The sequence below is a fragment of the Oncorhynchus nerka genome, linkage group LG10, assembly GCF_034236695.1.
Source record: "Oncorhynchus nerka isolate Pitt River linkage group LG10, Oner_Uvic_2.0, whole genome shotgun sequence".
NCBI lineage: Eukaryota > Metazoa > Chordata > Actinopteri > Salmoniformes > Salmonidae > Oncorhynchus > Oncorhynchus nerka.
Window position 1 is genome coordinate 29,584,822 of NC_088405.1, and position 18,461 is coordinate 29,603,282.

Below are 18,461 nucleotides of genomic sequence, written 5' to 3' on the forward strand. Positions count from 1 at the left end.
CTGATCTAGGGTATGGCTCTGTCTCTGGCTCTGCCAGCAGGAGTACTCTGATCTAGGGTCTGTCTCTGCCAACCACACAGACACTGCCTTTTATATGTAAATGAATTATTAAAAACAACTTGTCATTTTGCACGGATGCCGGTTGTGGGCACGTAGTGAGTGTGTGTGAGCTCTGAAAATATTTCTGGTTGGGTAGACACCTGTGTATAAGGTTTGTACTGTATGTGGGTGTTCATTTGTGCATATGTGAATTCACATTGTGTGTGAGTGTGTGAAAGACAGAATAGAGCCCTTGTCTAGTCCAACATCCATCACTCAGATAACAATGATGCATTATGGGTATGAACACATCTGATGTAACAGTCCATGCATGAGCCCATTGTTCTGCCATGAATGCCATAGCACTGTCTGTGTGTCTTTGTTTGTGTCTTTCTCTCTCTCTCTCTGTGTGTGTGCGCACACAACACTGAAGCCAACAAGACCTCACAATCACGCTGTCTAAGACTACCTGACACTCCTGGGACAATCATTGTTTCCAAATACCCAGAGAGAGATGGTGACAAGGGGGTTGAGAGTGAAAGCCTGGTACAAGATAGAGAAAGAGATGCGCCGAATCCCAAAATCAACTCTTGGCCCCTATCCCCTCGGCCAGGGGTATTCAACTCCCGGAGCCTGCTGCTCTTCTGTTCTACCTGATCAGTAGTTGCACCCACCTGGTGTCTCAGGTCTGAATCAGTCCCTGATTAGAGGGAAACAATAATAAATAAAATCCAGTGGAACTGGCTTAGAGGTCCAGAATTGAGTTTGAGGGCCCTAGCGATTATATAGTGAAAATGTCATTGAGACAATTCGAGAGATGCTGAAGTAGCTGGGTAAAATGTAAAATCACATCAAGCAGGGTGTCTGTAGAGATGAACCCGGCACTCTCGGCCGGAAAACGCTATTGGTGTGTACGAGCCCTAACACGACACCCCTGCCCTTCTTCTGATGCCAACACCTTTTAATCTCCTTCACCAGCTCTGTTCTCTCTCTTTCTGTTCTCTCTTTCTGTCTATCATCTACTCCTCTCTCTCTTCTCTGTTCTCTCTCTCTTCTCTCTGTTCTCTCTCTTTCTGTTCTCTCTTTCTGTCTATCATCTACTCCTCTCTCTCTCTCTTCTCTGTTCTCTCTCTGTTCTCTCTCTTCTCTCTCTCTCTTCTCTCTGTTCTCTCTCTTTCTGTTCTCTCTTTCTGTCTATCATCTACTCCTCTCTCTCTCTCTCTCTCCTCTGTTCTCTCTCTTCTCTCTCTCTTCTCTCTCTTCTCTCTCTCTCTCTCTCTCTCTCTCTTCTCTCTCTCTTCTGTTCTCTCTCTCTGTCTCTCTCTTTCTGTCTCTCTTTCTGTTCTCTCTCTCTCTCTCTCTCTGTTCTCTCTCTCTTCTGTTCTATCATCTACTCCTCTCTCTCTCTCTTCTCTGTTCTCTCTTCTCTGTTCTCTCTCTTTCTGTTCTCTCTTTCTGTCTATCATCTACTCCTCTCTCTCTCTCTCTTCTCTCTCTGTTCTCTCTCTCTTCTCTCTCTCTTCTCTGTTCTCTCTCTCTTCTCTCTCCTCTCTGTTCTCTCTCTTTCTGTTCTCTCTCTTCTCTTCTCTACTGTTCTCTTTGTTCTCTCTCTTTCTGTCTATCATCTACTCTGTTCTCTCTTTCTCTATCATCTCTTCTCTCTCTTCCTGTCTATCATCTACTCCTCTCTCTCTCTCTTCTCTGTTCTCTCTTCTCTCTCTCTTCTCTGTTCTCTCTCTTTCTGTTCTCTCTCTTCTCTTCTCTCTGTTCTCTTTGTTCTCTCTCTTTCTGTCTATCATCTACTCCTCTCTCTCACTCTCTTCTCTCTCTTCCTGTCTATCATCTACTCCTCTCTCTCTCTCTTCTCTCTCTCTTCTCTCTCTTTCTGTCTATCATCTACTGTTCTCTCTCTTCTCTCTCTCTGTTCTCTTTGTTCTCTCTCTTCTGTCTATCTCTGTCCTCTCTCTCTCTCTTTCTCTCTTCCTGTCTATCATCTACTCCTCTCTCTCTATCATCTACTCTCTTCTCTCTCTTTCTGTTCATCTACTCTCTCTCTCTCTCTCTCTGTCTATCATCTACTCCTCTGTTCTCTCTCTCTCTTTCTCTCTCTTCTCTCTCTTTCTGTCTATCATCTACTCCTCTCTCTCTCTCTGTCTCTCTCCTCTCTCTTTCTGTCTATCATCTACTCCTCTCTCTCTCTCTCTGTTCTCTCTGTCTTCATCTACTCTTTCTGTCTATCATCTACTCTCTCTCTCTTTCTGTCTATCATCTACTCCTCTCTCTCTCTCTGTTCTCTCTCTCTCTCTCTTTCTGTCTATCATCTACTCTCTCTTTCTGTCTATCATCTCTCTCTCTCTCTCTCTGTTCTCTCTCTCTCTCTCTTTCTGTCTATCATCTACTCCTCTCTCTCTCTCTCTGTTCTCTCTCTCTTCTCTCTTCTTTCTGTCTATCATCTACTCCTCTCTCTCTCTCTGTCTATCATCTACTCTCTCTCTCTCTCTGTCTCTCTCTCTTTCTGTCTATCATCTCTCCTCTCTCTCTTCTGTCTATCATCTACTCTCTCTCTCTCTCTCTCTCTCTGTTCTCTCTCTCCTCTCTCTTTCTGTCTATCATCTACTCCTCTCTCTCTCTCTCTCTCTCTCTGTTCTCTCTCTTCTCTCTCTTTCTGTCTATCATCTACTCTTCTCTCTCTTTCTGTCTATCATCTACTCCTCTCTTTCTCTCTGTTCTCTCTCTTCTCTCTCTTTCTGTCTATCATCTACTCCTCTCTCTCTCTCTGTTCTCTCTCTTCTCTCTCTTTCTGTCTATCATCTACTGCTCTCTCTCTCTCTCTCTCTGTTCTCTCTCTTCTCTCTCTTTCTGTCTATCATCTACTCTTCTCTCTCTTTCTGTCTATCATCTACTCTTCTCTCTCTTTCTGTCTATCATCTACTCCTCTCTCTCTTTCTGTCTATCATCTACTCCTCTCTCTCTCTCTGTTCTCTCTCTTCTCTCTCTTTCTGTCTATCATCTACTGCTCTCTCTCTCTCTCTCTCTGTTCTCTCTCTTCTCTCTCTTTCTGTCTATCATCTACTCTTCTCTCTCTTTCTGTCTATCATCTACTCCTCTCTCTCTCTCTCTCTGTTCTCTCTCTTCTCTCTCTTTCTGTCTATCATCTACTCCTCTCTCTCTCTCTCAAAATCCTAAATGTGCCTGTTATTGCTGTTTCTGCTTCTCGGTCTCTGTTCTCCGTATCAAAGTAAGAGAAGAAAAAAACAATGGAACAGAAAACTCACTCAAGAAAATCCCCTGAATGTTTTTTTTTTTTACTTTACTTTTTATCCAGAGGTGTGAGAGAGGCTGGTTTGATGAATAACTGAGAAGGAAATTGCTAAACTCATTTTAGATAGACTTGCTCCGTGTGTGTTCTCCCCTCAGGTAGTTTAGAGAACGGAAGAGGAGGAAAGAGAAGGAGGGGGGGGGGACACAGATTTGGAAAATGATGCACGCTCTCTCTTGCTTTCTCTGAACTCAAACTCTGCCTACCTCCAGACGCTGATTGCCAACGAATGCTAGTGGCATTTTGCTATCAGCCTAAACAGCACTGTATGCAGGGATGGTCTGGCGAGGGAGATTGGATAACTTAGTTTTGCTCCACTGTGTTGATGTGCTATCAGTGCACCTTCAGTTAGTCCCTGACCTACTGAGTTTGGACAAGAGAAGCTAGGAGAAGCCTAGTGGGCAGTAAATAGTAGAGGGTTTGAGGTGCTCCCTCTCCCTCTCTGTCTCTCTCTATGGCTCTTTTGTCTCTTAGGGAGGTCAGGGTTGAGTAGGGCTGTCACTCATGTGATCAAGTACAGCCACTTGACTTGGCCCACGCAGAAAAGGCCTTTGTTGTTTCAAACACACACACACATGATTGTTCTAGCCTAAGGCGTGTGTGTGATTGCTCAAATCATTCACCATATGAGTTTTCATCTGCTTCTATATCTTATGGGAGTGTGTGTGACCTTCTGGTGAATGTGCTGACTGTCTCTTCCTCCGACTCTACTAGGCTGGGTAGTAAAAACACCTCTTTTCATCTCTCCCTCCCCACTCCCTCTGTTTTCCCTTCTCATGTCCTCTGCCAACCTCCTTTCTTCTTTGTTTCTTTCTCTCCCTGTCGTGCCTCTAACCACTCTCTCTACCCCATCCCTTTTTTCTCTCTCCTTCCCTCGATCTTTCTCCCGGGCAGAAGTCTTCTGATGCCGCTGCCTTCTCTACCTCTCCCGCCTCACAGGCTGCTGAGAAGAACAGACAGGAGGTCTGATGTTTTGCCGTCGTGCCACCCGGTGTTGTTAAAAGCTGTTTCTGTGTGCTGGTCCTTTGTGCGTGCTGGTCCTTTGTGCGTGCTGGTCCTTTGTGCGTGCTGGTCCTTTGTGCGTGCTGGTCCTTTGTGCGTGCTGGTCCTTTGTGCGTGCTGGTCCTTTGTGTGTGCTGGTCCTTTGTGTGTGCTGGTCCTTTGTGTGTGCTGGTCCTTTGTGTGTGCTGGTCCTTTGTGCGTGCTGGTCCTTTGTGCGTGCTGGTCCTTTGTGTGTGCTGGTCCTTTGTGTGTGCTGGTCCTTTGTGCGTGCTGGTACTTTGTGCGTGCTGGTCCTTTGTGCGTTTGTGCGTGCTGGTCCTTTGTGCGTGCTGGTCCTTTGTGCGTGCTGGTCCTTTGTGCGTGCTGGTCCTTTGTGCGTGCTGGTCCTTTGTGCGTGCTGGTCCTTTGTGCGTGCTGGTCCTTTGTGCGTGCTGGTCCTTTGTGCGTGCTGGTCCTTTGTGCGTGCTGGTCCTTTGTGCGTGCTGGTCCTTTGTGCGTTTGTGTGTGCTGGTCCTTTGTGCGTGCTGGTCCTTTGTGCGTGCTGGTCCTTTGTGCGTGCTGGTCCTTTGTGCGTGCTGGTCCTTTGTGCGTGCTGGTCCTTTGTGCGTTTGTGCGTGCTGGTCCTTTGTGCGTGCTGGTCCTTTGTGCGTGCTGGTCCTTTGTGCGTGCTGGTCCTTTGTGCGTGCTGGTCCTTTGTGCGTGCTGGTCCTTTGTGCGTGCTGGTCCTTTGTGCGTTTGCTGGGTCCTTTGTGCGTTTGTGCGTGCTGGTCCTTTGTGCGTGCTGGTCCTTTGTGCGTGCTGGTCCTTTGTGCGTGCTGGTCCTTTGTGCGTGCTGGTCCTTTGTGCGTGCTGGTCCTTTGTGCGTGCTGGTCCTTTGTGTGTGCTGGTCCTTTGTGTGTGCTGGTCCTTTGTGTGTGCTGTGGTGCTCTTTCTTCTAATGGTTTTCCAATAGCCCCTTAATCACATACATTACTTTCCCCTCAAGTACACAAATTGTGTGTGTGTGTGTGTGTGTGTGTGTGTGTGTGTGTGTTAGGGATGACGGGAGATATCTCTATCCCGAATCAATCCTGTGGTAAAGAGGTTGAATGGCTGAATGATGGAGGCTGGTAGAGCACCAAGGCACCAGCCCACTTCCCCTCACTAAGCACACTGACACCCCACAGACAACCAGCAAGCTTGTATTACCAAGAGATGTGACAATAACTCCATATGAGATTTTGATTGCTCATAATGACACTAAATTGTTCCACAAGAGGTCGGCGGAAAGAGAAGGTGTCATGACTTTCTATGTGCGTCTGTGTGAGCGCAGCTGAATCAGTCTTGCTGTGCGTCTGGAACTGTGTCATAATGGATAGGGGGTCAAACCTATTTTTAGGGCGTTTTTTCAAACCCTGTTTAATTTGTTTTGTGTATATTTTGTTAGACTGCATGTGCCCGCTGCATGGTCCCCTTCCAGGTGTCGTCTTGTATGTTGCTGACCTAACCTCCACTGTCTCTTTGTTGATAGAAGGAACGAGAGAAGAAGAAGAGAGAAAAGGACCTGGAGAAAGTGAACAGACCAAGCTCCTCTGAGAAGGTAAGATGAATCGGGAGGGAGAAGGTGAACAGACCAAGCTCCTCTGAGAAGGTAAGATGAAGTGGGAGGGAGAGGGAGAAGGTGAACAGACCAAGCTCCTCTGAGAAGGTAAGATGAAGCGGGAGGGAGAAGGTGAACAGACCAAGCTCCTCTGAGAAGGTAAGATGAAGTGGGAGGGAGAAGGTGAACAGACCAAGCTCCTCTGAGAAGGTAAGATAAAGTGGGAGGGAGAGGGAGAAGGTGAACAGACCAAGCTCCTCTGAGAAGGTAAGATAAAGTGGGAGGGAGAGGGAGAAGGTGAACAGACCAAGCTCCTCTGAGAAGGTAAGATGAAGTGGGAGGGAGAGGGAGAAAGTGAACAGACCAAGCTCCTCTGAGAAGGTAAGATGAAGTGGGAGGGAGAAAGTGGGATAGATGTATAGAGACCCTCGGAGGAAAGCCATGCTAGAGGGGGTTGTGGTGATATGACATTAACAGTGCGTGTGACCAGGTGCTCATTATGCATGTTCTGTCACAGTAGTTTGGGGTCATTGTAGGTAATGTATGTGTGTTCATGTGTGCACGTCCTTGTGGAGCTTACTGATTTCTGAGTGGCTTTAGGACTTGGTGAAAAATGCAGCTCTAGTGGCCAGTGTGTGTGAGTATTCTGGGTAATGGTTAGTTATGTGAATAATTCCTTGGCCTGTGGAATAGGGTAGTGTGTCTGGGTTTATACAGTGATGATGGGGCTGGCTGCCCACAGGGAATAACGCAGCCACGAAGACCCTTGTGTACCAAGGCTATACTGAACACACACGGAACATTCCTTAGTTCTGTTGCTGAACATCCACTACTCAACACACACTGAACAAAGCCTGAACCGCTACTCATAGTCTTAACTGAACATAAACTACTCTCATGGAACATTCAGTCCTCTTACTGCAGACACAGGGATCCAAATCCTACCAAAAGTACTCACTGAGTGATCCAGTAGTTTTACTGAACACACACCAGTTAGCCACAGTTCTATTTGAACACTTTTAATGATGCCACAGTGAGTGACCCGGCGAGTGTGTCGTTTTCTGACCCCACACGATCCCGTCAGAGCCCCAGACTCAAGGAAAAGCATGCTGGGAATCAGAAAGCAGAGGAATGTGCCCTCTGTGCTGACCTGCAGTCTGAGTGCAGATTGATTGAGGTGTGTGTGTGTGTGTGTGTGTGTGTGTGTGTGTGTGTGTGTGTGTGTGTGTGTGTGTCAGACTGTGCGATGACCACTGGGAGTGTCAGTCTATGTGATGCGTGTATGGGGAAGCGTGTTGTGTACTTGCAGTTCACTTGCTTCTCTCTGTTCCTCACTTCTGCTTATCAGCTGGGCTCCAGCTGTCAATGGGACCCAGTATCAAGGAGATAGTTGTGTGTTTGAGGCCGTTGTAGACAAATGTTTGTGTGTGTGCATGCGTGCGCTTGTTCTTGTGTGTTTCTTTTTGTATACTTTATATATGCGCTCAAGGGTGTGTGTGTTAATACGCTGAAAGATTGTTAATCTCCATCTCTCACTCTTTCTCTCTCCGTGCTCCTGTCTCTCTCTCGTGCACGCACTCCTGTCTGTCGCGCGCGTGCGCTCCTGCCTCTCTCGCTCCTGTCTCTCTCGCTCCTGTGCTCCTGTCTCGTCTCTCGCGCACTCCTGTCTCTCGCGCACTCCTGTCTCTCGCGCACTCCTGTCTCTCGCGCTCCTGTCTCTCGCGCTCCTGTCTCTCGCGCTCCTGTCTCTCTCGCGCTCCTGTCTCTCTCGCGCGCTCCTGCCTCTCTCGCGCGCTCCTGCCTCTCTCGCGCGCTCCTGCCTCTCTCGCGCGCTCCTGCCTCTCTCGCGCGCTCCTGCCTCTCTCGCGCGCTCCTGTCTCTCTCGCTCCTGTCTCTCTCGCGCGCTCCTGTCTCTCTCGCGCGCTCCTGTTTTTAATTTTTTTTTTTTTTAAATTTTACCTTTATTTAACCAGGCAAGTCAGTTAAGAACACATTCTTCGCGCGCTCCTGTCTCTCTCGCGCGCTCCTGTCTCTCTCGCGCGCTCCTGTCTCTCTCGCGCGCTCCTTTCTCTCTCGCGCGCTCCTTTCTCTCTCGCGCGCTCCTGTCTCTCTCGCGCGCTCCTTTCTCTCTCGCGCTCCTTTCTCTCGCGCTCCTGTCTCTCTCGCGCTCCTTTCTCTCTCGCGCGCTCCTGTCTCTCTCGCGCGCTCCTGTCTCTCTCGCGCCTCCTGTCTCTCTCCTGTCTCTCTCGCGCGCTCCTGTCTCTCTCGCGCTCCTCCTCTCTCGCGCGCTCCTGCCTCTCTCTCGCGCTCCTGCCTCTCTCGCGCTCCTGCCTCTCTCGCGCTCCTGCCTCTCTCGCGCTCCTGCCTCTCTCGCGCGCTCCTGTCTCTCTCGCGCTCCTGTCTCTCTCTCGCGCTCCTGCCTCTCTCGTCCTGCTCTCTCGCGCTCCTGCTCTCTCGCGCTCCTGCCTCTCTCGCGCTCCTGTCTCTCTCGCGCTCCTGTCTCTCTCGCGCGCTCCTGTCTCTCTCGCGCGCTCCTGTCTCTCTCGCGCGCTCCTGTCTCTCTCGCGCGCTCCTGTCTCTCTCGCGCGCTCCTGTCTCTCTCGCGCGCTCCTTTCTCTCTCGCGCGCTCCTGTCTCTCTCGCGCGCTCCTGTCTCTCTCGCGCGCTCCTTTCTCTCGCGCGCTCCTGTCTCTCTCGCTCTCTTTCTCTCTCGCTCCTGTCTCTCTCGCGCGCTCCTTTCTCTCTCGCGCGCTCCTTTCTCTCTCGCGCGCTCCTGTCTCTCTCGCGCGCTCCTGTCTCTCTCGCGCGCTCCTGTCTCTCTCGCGCGCTCCTGTCTCTCTCGCGCGCTCCTGTCTCTCTCGCGCACTCCTGTCTCTCTCTCCTTTCTCTCTGTCGCGCTCCTGTCTCTCTCTCTCTCCTGTCTCTCGCGCGCTCCTGTCTCTCTCTCTCTCTGTCTCTCTCGCGCTCCTGTCTCTCTCGCGCGCTCCTGTCTCTCTCGCGCACTCCTGTCTCTCTCGCGCACTCCTGTCTCTCTCTCTCTCCTGTCGCGCGAGCTCCTGTCTCTCTCTCCTGTCGGGCGAGCTCCTGTCTCTCTCTCTCTCCTGTCTCTCTCGCTCCGGTCGCACGCGCGCGCGCACTCCTGTCTCTCTCGCTCCCTCGCTCTTTCTCGTGCTCTCTCTCCCTCGCGCTCTCTCTCGCTCCCTCGCGCTCTCTCTCGCTCCCTCGCGCTCTCTCTCGCTGCGCTCTCTCTCGCTCCCTCGCGCTCTCTCTCGCTCTCTCTCGCTCCCTTCGCTCTGTCTCTCGCTCCCTCGCTCTGTCTCTCCCTCCCTCGCTCTCCCTCTGTCTCTCGCTCGCTCGGTCTCTCGCTCCCTCGCTCTCTCTCGCTCGGTCTCTCGCTCCCTCGCTCTCTCTCGCGCTGTCTCGCTCCCTCACGCTCTCTCTCGCTCCCTCGCTCTGCCTCTCGCTCCCTAGCTCTCTCTCCCTCCCTCGCTCTCCCTCCCTCGCTCTGTCTCTCCCTCCCTCGCTCTCTCTCCCTCCCTTGCTCTCACTCCCTCCCTCGCTCTCTCTCCCTCCCTCGCTAACTCTCCCTCCCTCGCTGGTTTCTCCCTCCCTCGGTCTCTTGCTCCCTCGCTCGGTCTCTCGCTCCCTTGCTCGGTCTCTCGCTCCCTCGCTCTGTCTCTCCCTCCCTCGCTCTCTCTGTCTCTCCCTCCCTCGCTCTGTCTCTCTCCTCCCCTCAACTGAGAAATAAAAATACCACACACACTCACCCTCTCTAAATGGTTGCACACACTAATCTTCCGCACTCCCACACACTGAATCGGGTTATACAACAATCCAGCAAGGGTATAGAAGGAGGGAGGGGAAGGAAGGATAGGGAGGGTGGGAGGGGATGGAAGGATAGGGAGGGAGGGAGGGGATGGAAGGATAGGGAGGGAGGGGATGGAAGGATAGGGAGGGAGTGGATGGAAGGATAGGGAGGGAGGGGATGGAAGGATAGGGAGGGAGGGGGGAGGGGATGGAAGGATAGGGAGGGAGGGAGGGGATGGAAGGATAGGGAGGAGGGAGTGGATGGAAGGATAGGGAGGGAGGGGATGGAAGGATAGGGAGGGAGGGGGATGGAAGGATAGGGAGGGAGGGGGGAGTGGAAGGATAGGGAGGGAGGGAGGGAGGGGATGGAAGGATAGGGAGGGGATGGAAGGATAGGGAGGGAGGGAGGGAGATGGATGGAAGGATAGGGAGGGAGGATAGGGAGGGAGGGGATGGAAGGATAGGGAGGGGAGGAATGGATGGATGGATGGATGGAAGGATAGGGAGGGAGGGGATGGAAGGATAGGGAGGGAGGGGGGATGGAAGGATAGGGAGGGAGGGGATGGAAGGATAGGGAGGGAAGGAAGGATAGGGAGGGAGGAGGGTGGAAGGATAGGGAGGGAGGGGATGGAAGGATAGGGAGGGGATGGAAGGATAGGGAGGGAGGAGGGAATGGAATAGATAGGGAGGGAGGGGATGGAAGGATAGGGAGGGAGTGGATGGAAGGATAGGGAGGGGTGGATGGAAGGATAGGGAGGGAGGGATGGAAGGATAGGGAGGGAGGGAGGGGATGGAAGGATAGGGAGGGAGTGGATGGAAGGATAGGGAGGGAGTGGATGGAAGGATAGGGAGGGAGGGATGGAAGGATAGGGAGGAGGGGGTGGAAAGGATAGGGAGGGAGGGGATGGAAGGATAGGGAGGGAGGGGATGGAAGGATAGGGAGGGAGGAGGGGATGGAAGGATAGGGGGGAGGGAATGGATGGATGGATGGATTGAAGGATAGGGAGGGAGTGGATGGATGGATGGAAGGATAGGGAGGAGGATGGATGGATGGAAGGATAGGGAGGGAGGGATGGAAGGATAGGGAGGGAGGGGGTGGAAGGATAGGGAGGGAGGGGATGGAAGGATAGGGAGGGAGTGAGGGGATGGAAGGATAGGGTGGGAGTGAATGGATGGATGGATGGATGGAAGGATAGGGAGGGAGGGGATGGAAGGATAGGGAGGGAGGGGATGGAAGGATAGGGAGGGAGGGGATGGAAGGATAGGGAGGGAGGGATGGAAGGATAGGGAGGGAGGGGTGGAAGGATAGGGAGGGAGGGGATGGAAGGATAGGGAGGGAGGAGGGGATGGAAGGATAGGGTGGGAGAATGGATGGATGGATGGATGGAAGGATAGGGAGGGAGGGGATGGAAGGATAGGGAGGAGGGGATGGAAGGATAGGGAGGGAGGGATGGAAGGATAGGGAGGGAGTGGATGGAAGGATAGGGGGGAGGGGATGGAAGGATAGGGAGGGAGGGGATGGAAGGATAGAGAGAGGAGGGGAAGGATAGGGAGGGAGGGAGGGGATGGAAGGATAGGGAGGGAGTGGATGGAAGGATAGGGAGGGAGGGGATGGAAGGATAGGGAGGGAGGGGGTGGAAGGATAGGGAGGGAGGGGATGGAAGGATAGGAGGGAGGGGATGGAAGGATAGGGAGGGAGGGGATGGAAGGATGGAAGGAGTGAGGGGATGGAGGATGGGTGGAGTGAATGGATGGATGGATGGATGGAAGGATAGGGAGGGAGGGGATGGAAGGATAGGGAGGGAGGGGATGGAAGGATAGGGAGGGAGGGGATGGAAGGATAGGGAGGGAGTGAGGGGATGGAAGGATGGATGGAAGGAATGGATGGATGGATGGATGGAAGGATAGGGAGGGAGGGGATGGAAGGATAGGGAGGGAGGGGATGGAAGGATAGGGAGGGAGGGGATGGAAGGATAGGGAGGGAGTGGATGGAAGGATAGGGAGGAGTGGATGGAAGGATAGGGAGGGAGGGGATGGAAGGATAGAGAGAGGAGGGGAAGGATAGGGAGGGAGGGAGGGGATGGAAGGATAGGGAGGGAGTGGATGGAAGGATAGGGAGGGAGGGGATGGAAGGATAGGGAGGGAGGGGTGGAAGGATAGGGAGGGAGGGGATGGAAGGATAGGGAGGGAGGGGATGGAAGGATAGGGAGGGAGGGGGGATGGAAGGATAGGGAGGGAGTGAGGGGATGGAAGGATAGGGTGGGAGTGAATGGATGGATGGATGGATGGAAGGATAGGGAGGAGGGGATGGAAGGATAGGGAGGGAGGGGATGGAAGGATAGGGAGGGAGGGGATGGAAGGATAGGGAGGGAGGGAGGGGATGGAAGGATAGGGAGGGAGGGAGGGGATGGAAGGATAGGGAGGGAGGGGATGGAAGGAAGGATAGGGCGGGAGTGGATAGAAGGATAGGGAGGGAGGTTATGGAAGGATAGGGAGGGAGGTTATGGAAGGATAGGGAGGGAGGTTATGGAAGGATAGGGAGTGGATGGATGGATGGAAGGATAGGGAGGGAGTGGATGGATGGATGGAAGGATAGGGAGGGAGTGGATGGATGGATGGAAGGATAGGGAGGGAGTGGATGGATGGATGGAAGGATAGGGAGGGAGGGGATGGAAGGATAGAGAGGGAGTGAATGGATGGATGGATGGATGGATGGAAGGATAGGGAGGGAGGGGATGGAAGGATAGGGAGGGAGGGGATGGAAGGATAGGGAGGGAGGGGATGGAAGGATAGGGAGGGAGTGGATGGAAGGATAGGGGAGGGGTGGAAGGAAGGATAGGGAGGAGGGGAATGGAAGGATAGGGAGGGAGGGAGGTTATGGAAGATAGGGAGGGAGGGAGGGATGGAAGGATAGAGAGAGGAGGGGATGGAAGGATAGGGAGGGAGGGGATGGAAGGATAGGGAGGGAGGGGATGGAAGGATAGGGAGGAGGGGATGGAAGGATAGGGAGAGAGGTTATGGAAGGATAGGGAGGGAGGTTATGGAAGGATAGGAGGGAGGGGATGGAAGGATAGGGAGGGAGTGGATGGATGGATAGGGAGGGAGGGAGGGAGGGAGGGAGGGGGAAGGATAGGGAGGGAGGGAGGTTATGGAAGGATAGGGAGGGAGGGGATGGAAGGATAGGGAGGGAGGTTATGGAAGGATAGGGAGGGAGGTTATGGAAGGATAGGGAGGGAGGGGATGGAAGGATAGAGAGAGGAGGGGCTTTTAGAATAATTGTACCTCTCAAAGCAGCAGGAGCTCAAGGTAATGGAGGATGGAGGTGTGTACATCCTCTGTCTTAGAGATGGGACTTAGAAACAACCTCATGCTGCTTTAAATATGATTTCATATGCAGTCATATCGCTACACACTGCATGGCATTTCACACCACCACACGAAGCGCTGTGTATATACAGTTGAAGTCGGAAGTTAGGTTGGAGTCATTAAAACTTGTTTTTCAACCACTCCACAAGTTTCTTGTTAACAAACTATAGTTTTGTCAAGTCGGTTAGGACATCTACTTTGACATCTACCTCCCTATAAGTCATTTTTCCAACAATTGTTTACAGACAGATTATTTCACTTATAATTCACTGTATCACAATTCCAGTGGATCAGAAGTTTACATACACTAAGTTGACTGTGCCTTTAAACAGATTGGAAAATGCCAGAAAACGATGTCATGGCTTTAGAAGCTTCTGATAGGCTAACTGACCAAATTTGAGTCAATTGGAGGTGTACCTGTGGATGTATTTCAAGGCCTACCTTCAAACTCAGTGCCTCTTTGCTTGACATCATGGGAAAATCTAATGCTTGCAAGCCGAAGAACACCATCCCAACCGTGAAGCACGGAGGTGGCAGCATCATGTTGTGGGGGTGCTTTGCTGCAGGGGGGACTGGTGCTCTACACAAAATAGATGGCATCATGAGGTAGGACAATTATGTGGATATATTGAAGCGACATCTCAAGACATCAGTCAGGAAGTTAAAGCTTGGTCACAAATGGGTCTTCCAAATGGACAATGACCCCAAGCATACTTGCAAAATGGCTTAAGGACATCAAAGTCAAGGTATTGGAGTGGCCATCACAAAGCCCTGACCTCAATCCTATAGAAAATGTGTGGGCAGAACTGAGAAAGTGTGTGCGAGCAAGGAGGCCTGCAAACCTGACTCTGTTACACCAGCTCTGTCAGGAATGGGCCAAAATTCACCCAATTCACCCATTGTGGGAAGCTTGTGGAAGTCTACCCTAAACGTTTGACCCAAGTTAAACAATTTAAAGGCAATGCTACCAAATACTAAATGAGTGTATGTAAACCTCTGACCCACTGGGAATGTGATGAAAGAAATAAAAGCTGAAATCATTCTCTCTACTATTATTCTGACATTTCACATTCTTAAAATAAAGTGGTGATCCTAACTGACCGAATACTGGGAATATTTACTTGGATTAAATGTCAGGAATTGTGAAACTGAGTTTAAATGTATTTGGCTAAGGTGTATGTAAACTTCCAACTTTTCATGTGAATGAAATGTGAATCTGTCGACAAATCAATCACACACCAATAACCGTTTACATGTTTACGGCTACCTCTTTTCCAATGCTAACCCTAAAGGTACATCACAATAGTAACATAGACACTTCACAATGCAAGTGCCATCATCTCCCATTTCAATATAGCCTACATATTTGTTGATGTAGCAGCTAGGCATATCAAGTGTTTTCAGACAGATGATGTACGGGTAGATCCTATGCATTGCACCATATCCCATGTATCCTGCAGCTGTACAAATAGCCTACTTAAAACCCTGATATATAGAGGCCTAGTCCACTCAGCCGTCCCGAGCCACCCCGACTAGCCTAACTCGGCATCTACTGGGAGATTCTGTATCTCGGTCTTTTAGATGATCCAGAGAGAGGGGAGATGTGGTATAATTAAGCAATAAGGCACCAGTGTGTATCCAGTTTATAATAGCAATAAGGCACCTCGGGGGTTTGTGGTATATGGCCAATATACCGCAGCTAAGGGCTGTTCTTGGACATGACGCGGCACGGAATGCCTGGACACAGCCCTTAGCTGCGGTATATTGGCCATATACCACAAACCCCCGAGGTGCCTTATTGCTATTATAAACTGGTTACCAACGTAATTAGCGCAGTAGAACTGTTTTGTCATGCCCGTGGTATACGGTCTGATATACCACGGTTGTCAGCCATTCAGCATTCCGGACTCGAATCACCCAGTTTCTAATGGCTGTTATGAGATGGTGAGATATGGGTGCAGTGACATCCATGGCTATGCTGTTCTCATGAGTTGCACGGTCTCGGGTTTAGATGCTTTTCCATTAGGTAGCACTCGCAGATAGGTACGAGATAATGTTTTGATGCGTTGATCAACTAGATAAGACCGTATAAACCCAGCTGTATAGGCTGGGTAATGGATAACATCTGGATGCTGTTTGGGAACTTCTTTGCATCTGGCAGCTTACCGAGGAGGATGATCATTAAGACTCTCCCGTCGCTGTTGAAGCCTGGGTGAGCTGTGGCGTTCCCGCCGCGCACGCGCACACACTCAACCCCCGCACACACACGTCTCACTCTTTCTTTTCTAGCTCTCCATCCCACCCCCTCTCATCTTTCTCCCCTTCCTTTTCTCGTGCCGTCTGTACTCTTTTCCTCCCTCCTTTCTCTCTGTGTCCCCCTCCCCCTCTCTGTATGTCCACCGCCTGTGGGCTGTAATTAAGCTCTAGCAATGATTCTGTCCTAGCAGCATCTGCTGGCCTCTCTCTGTGTCTTCTCTCATTGGCTGAACTCTGGCTGAGTGCAAAGCCAGTGTGACACCTGCAGTGTGTGTGTGTGTGTGATACATATGTGTGAATGTGAGGGAGGAAGGAGGGGTGTTGAGGAGGTGGATTTTATTGGGAGGGAGAGAGCGGGAGGGAGGGAGAGACCAACTGTACACACTGCACTGCAGTAGCATGTTGAGGTAGGAGCATATACTGCAGTGTTGTGATTTCCACACACAGGTGTGTTGCCTTGGGCATAGACAGCCTCTGGGGTAGTGGGTGGTAGCATGTAGTCCCTCTGTCTCTCCTTTCCACTCAATCTATCACTCACAAGCTGTTCTGTTCTTTATCAGTTGCTGTTTCTTTCCCTCTCTTCCCCCTCCCCCTCTCTTACTCTCTGTTTCTCTCCCCCTCCCCCTCTCTTACTCTCTGTTTCTCTCCCCCTCCCCTCTCTTACTCTCTGTTTCTCTCCCCCTCCCCCTCTCTTACTCTCTGTTTCTCTCCCCCTCACCAAACAGCAAGGCGTCTCCCTCCCATCAGAGCGGAAGCTTATGTTTTCTTTTCAGGCCATGAATAAAATATCAAAGGAGAACAAGTGATGTTCCCTGCATCGGAAGTTGCGGCGTGGTCTTTGTTTGTTTGTGTCTGTCTGTCTGTCTGTGACAGCTACTGTAACAGTGGTACTTTATCAGAGAGAGGGGCACAGCACATCTGGACGGGGATTGGCTCTGGGAGGGAGATGAGATTCAACACACACAGAGAGAGAGAGACGGACGTCACACCATGTGCCATCTCCGGTCGATGGGAGTGAGTTCAGCAAATGGTGTGAAGGGCGCTCTAAGGAGCCATATCCTCTGACTAACAGCCAAACCCATTGCATGCGTACACACACAGGCAGCCCAAACGAGTAGCATCCTGTGACTAACAACTGCCAGAGGCGGGGGGTCGATAGCATAGCCACTGGGAGGCTAATCAATATTGGATTGACACTGCTGGAGTAGGAGGAAGAGCTGAGACAGTTTCCCAACCCCCAGTCCCCCACTGTGTCTGGACCATATCTTGAAGGCTCACAACCTGATCCCACCCTGGAAAAATAGTTACACACTGGAAATTCAGCTTCGTTTTTTATTTGTATGTGTGAGTGGTCCAACCACAGTCAGCTCAGCGTTGACCTCGTTTGGTCTTTTGACTGTTGACTGACTCAAACTGCGTTTGCTCTGTTCCCGTCGAAGCCAATAGATTAGCATTTCTAAAGCCTTTTGTGTAAAAACGACTAATTAAAACTTTATCGCTCGCAGACAGACAGGGAGCGAAGGACCACGTATCTGCCCTTTGTGCCAGCGCTGAAGTTAGTATTAGCGAGAGGGAGATGGCATCTCTCTCAACACACACAGCATTGCAATACATACATACATACACAGACGCAGACACACACACACACACACACACACACAAAGCATCGCAATAAAGACAAACACACACACACACACACACACACACACACCAAAGAGTCTCCAAATCGGTGTTGTATTAACGTTTCCGTGACCCCCCTCTGCGGTCGAGCTGGGATTGGATGTAAAAAGCCATAAATCCAATTACTTTATGCAAAGTGGCCGAGTTTGTTTTATAATAAGAACAAAATAGGAAAACAGGTCTGCGTTCACTAGCAGTGGTCTGAGCCTATCACGTAGCCTGGTGGTTAGAGCGTTGTCCCAGTAACCAAAGGTTGCTAGTTCGAATACCCAAGTCCACAAGGTGGAAAAAAAACATTTGTCAATCTGCCCTTGAGCAAGGCACTTAACCCTAATTGCTCGCCGTCAATAATGGCTGATCCGTGACCCCACTCTCCGAGGCTGTCTCAGGGAGAGATGAGATATACAAAAACACATTTTTAATTCACACCTCACACTTGACGTAGGAATAGCCAAAACACAGAGAGGGAGAGAGGTAGCTTTAGTGTGAGATCACTGTTTCTGAGTAGTCCTCTCATCAGCTCTAAGTGTGTGTGTGTGTGTGTGTGTGCAGCCACGCATCGGCTCCCAAACACTGGCACTGACCTTTCCCCAACAATCTAGTAGACTCCAGAGGGTGTGAAAATGGTGTGTGTGTGTGTGCACTCGTTCTGCAGGTCTGCAGCTCAAACGAAGGGACTTTTCCCTGACTGTCAGATGAATTTAGCTCTGGAAGAAACACTCCTGTGTGGCAGGCAGCTTAGGATCTTCCCTATGTGACAAAACCTCTTAGAGAAGGTGTGTGTGTGTGTGTGTGTGTGTGTGTGTTGCGCATCAGACTGTCAGAGACTGTTAAAGTCCGTCAGGCTGCAGCGGTTCTGCACCATTCACCACAGTAACACGCCGTCACTCTCAAACTACTACAAACACACACACACACACACACTTGCATCAACAAACCAACATGTCCAGAGAGACATTGCAGAAGCCCTGGGCTTGATGAATAATGGTTGTGTTGTGGTTCAGGTGTGTTCCAGAATAGGTTTCTAGTCAGGCCATGGTTTGGTGTATTGTAACTTCATAACGTGTATGGTGGAGCTGTGTGGACTACGTTTTGATGAGGAGTGGCCATGGTTTGGTGTATTGTAACTTCATAACGTGTATGGTGGAGCTGTGTGGACTACGTTTTGATGAGGAGTGGCCATGGTTTGGTGTATTGTAACTCCATAACGTGTATGGTGGAGCTGTGTGGACTACGTTTTGATGAGGAGTGGCCATGGTTTGGTGTATCGTAACTTCATAACGTGTATGGTGGAGCTGTGTGGACTACGTTTTGATGAGGAGTGGCCATGGTTTGGTGTATTGTAACTCCATAACGTGTATGGTGGAGCTGTGTGGACTACGTTTTGATGAGGAGTGGCCATGGTTTGGTGTAT

General features: G+C 50.9%; 1 protein-coding gene across 5 annotated transcripts in view; it reads left to right on the top strand.

Moving 5' to 3' along the window:
* Positions 1-18,461, top strand: part of smap1 (small ArfGAP 1) — a 94,416-nt gene that overhangs the window by 43,955 nt on the left and 32,000 nt on the right. For 2 of the 5 annotated variants that reach the window (XM_065023196.1, XM_065023201.1), the window contains 2 exons: positions 4,253-4,321; positions 5,871-5,939. In XM_065023196.1, coding sequence (XP_064879268.1) covers positions 4,253-4,321; positions 5,871-5,939 — 138 coding nt within the window. The remainder of the gene's footprint in view (positions 1-4,252; positions 4,322-5,870; positions 5,940-18,461) is intronic. The other 3 variants (XM_065023197.1, XM_065023200.1, XM_065023199.1) reach the window with 3 other exon arrangements.